This window comes from Frankliniella occidentalis, unplaced genomic scaffold (assembly GCF_000697945.3).
Source record: "Frankliniella occidentalis isolate FOCC.00 unplaced genomic scaffold, Focc_3.1 Scaffold17, whole genome shotgun sequence".
Lineage (NCBI taxonomy): Eukaryota > Metazoa > Arthropoda > Insecta > Thysanoptera > Thripidae > Frankliniella > Frankliniella occidentalis.
In genome coordinates, this window is record NW_026267147.1 from 1,122,044 (window position 1) to 1,123,045 (window position 1,002).

The following is a 1,002-nucleotide window of genomic DNA, read 5'->3' on the forward strand; positions in this document are numbered from 1 at the left end:
GAGTGAGAGGTGGGGGTGGGGGACCAAGACAAGGACAAGGGTCCAGAGAATTCCAACGTCCCCATTTATTTTTCAACGGGCGCGCTCCATCCGCCCCCTGTCCCCTCTCCCCTCTCTCCAGCTCACCCTACGCCCATTTTCTTCTTTTAGGATTTGACCCATTCCGCGGCCTGCGCGGGAGCGTGCCTCTGCATTATTAAAAGCATGTGGCGGTGTGTATGTGTGTGTGTGTTTGTGTGAGTTTCCGCTGCGCAAAGAGGAAAGTGGAAAGGGGAAAAGGGGGGTGGGGTGAGGGATTACTCCTTCTGCAGTGTGAGGCGAGGAGGGGAAGGGGTGAGGGTGGTGAGGGGAACCACCTGCAGCGCTGCGCAGCGTTGTTATTGAAAACAACCACCGCATCGCGTTTATTAGGCTCGAATGCGGCGCGGTCGCCTCCGCAGCGCTCACGGCTCACGGCTGACTTGCCCTCCCTCGGCCGTGTTGCAGCGCCGACATGGTGGACCTCCTGCCGCTGAAGCAGAGCGTCGGGGCGCTGCGCGTCCCCCGCGCTCCCCTCGGCCCACCCCCGGGGCCCTCGGCTCCCGACGGCCAGCTCGGCCTGCTCAAGTCGCGGCTGTTCTCTGCGCTGGAGAGCCTGGAGGGCAGCCAGATCCTGTCCAACCTATCCTCGCGCCTCGAGACGGCGCTATCGCTGAGCCAGGACAACACCAGCAGCTCGCCGTCGGCCGCGTGCTCGGCGCGCTCGCCGGACGAGCCGCACGCGAGCGTCGCCGAGGACAAGAGGCAGCCCGCGGGCTCGGAGGACAGCCCGGGCGGGGCCGCGCGGCCCCGCTCGAGCGCGTGCTCCGGCGCGGACAGGGGCGACGCCGAGGGCGCCGAGGACCCCGCCGTCAGCAGGCCGGCCGTGCCGCAGGCCTGCGGGCCCGACCCCTACGAGAAGCTGCACTACAAGATGGGTAAGTCCGGTCGGTCTCGACATTGCGTGGTTGCAACCAGAAAACG

At 66.5% G+C, this 1,002-nt stretch overlaps 1 protein-coding gene across 1 annotated transcript in view; it reads left to right on the plus strand.

The window, feature by feature from the left end:
* Nucleotides 1-447: 447 nt before the first annotated feature.
* The window catches only part of LOC113204792 (uncharacterized protein KIAA0513), a gene marked incomplete in the record, with an annotated part of 2,975 nt that continues 2,420 nt past the window's right edge, over nucleotides 448-1,002 (plus strand). Inside the window, 1 exon segment of the mRNA XM_052264228.1 lies at nucleotides 448-956. Within this exon segment, the coding sequence (XP_052120188.1) occupies nucleotides 494-956 (463 nt within the window).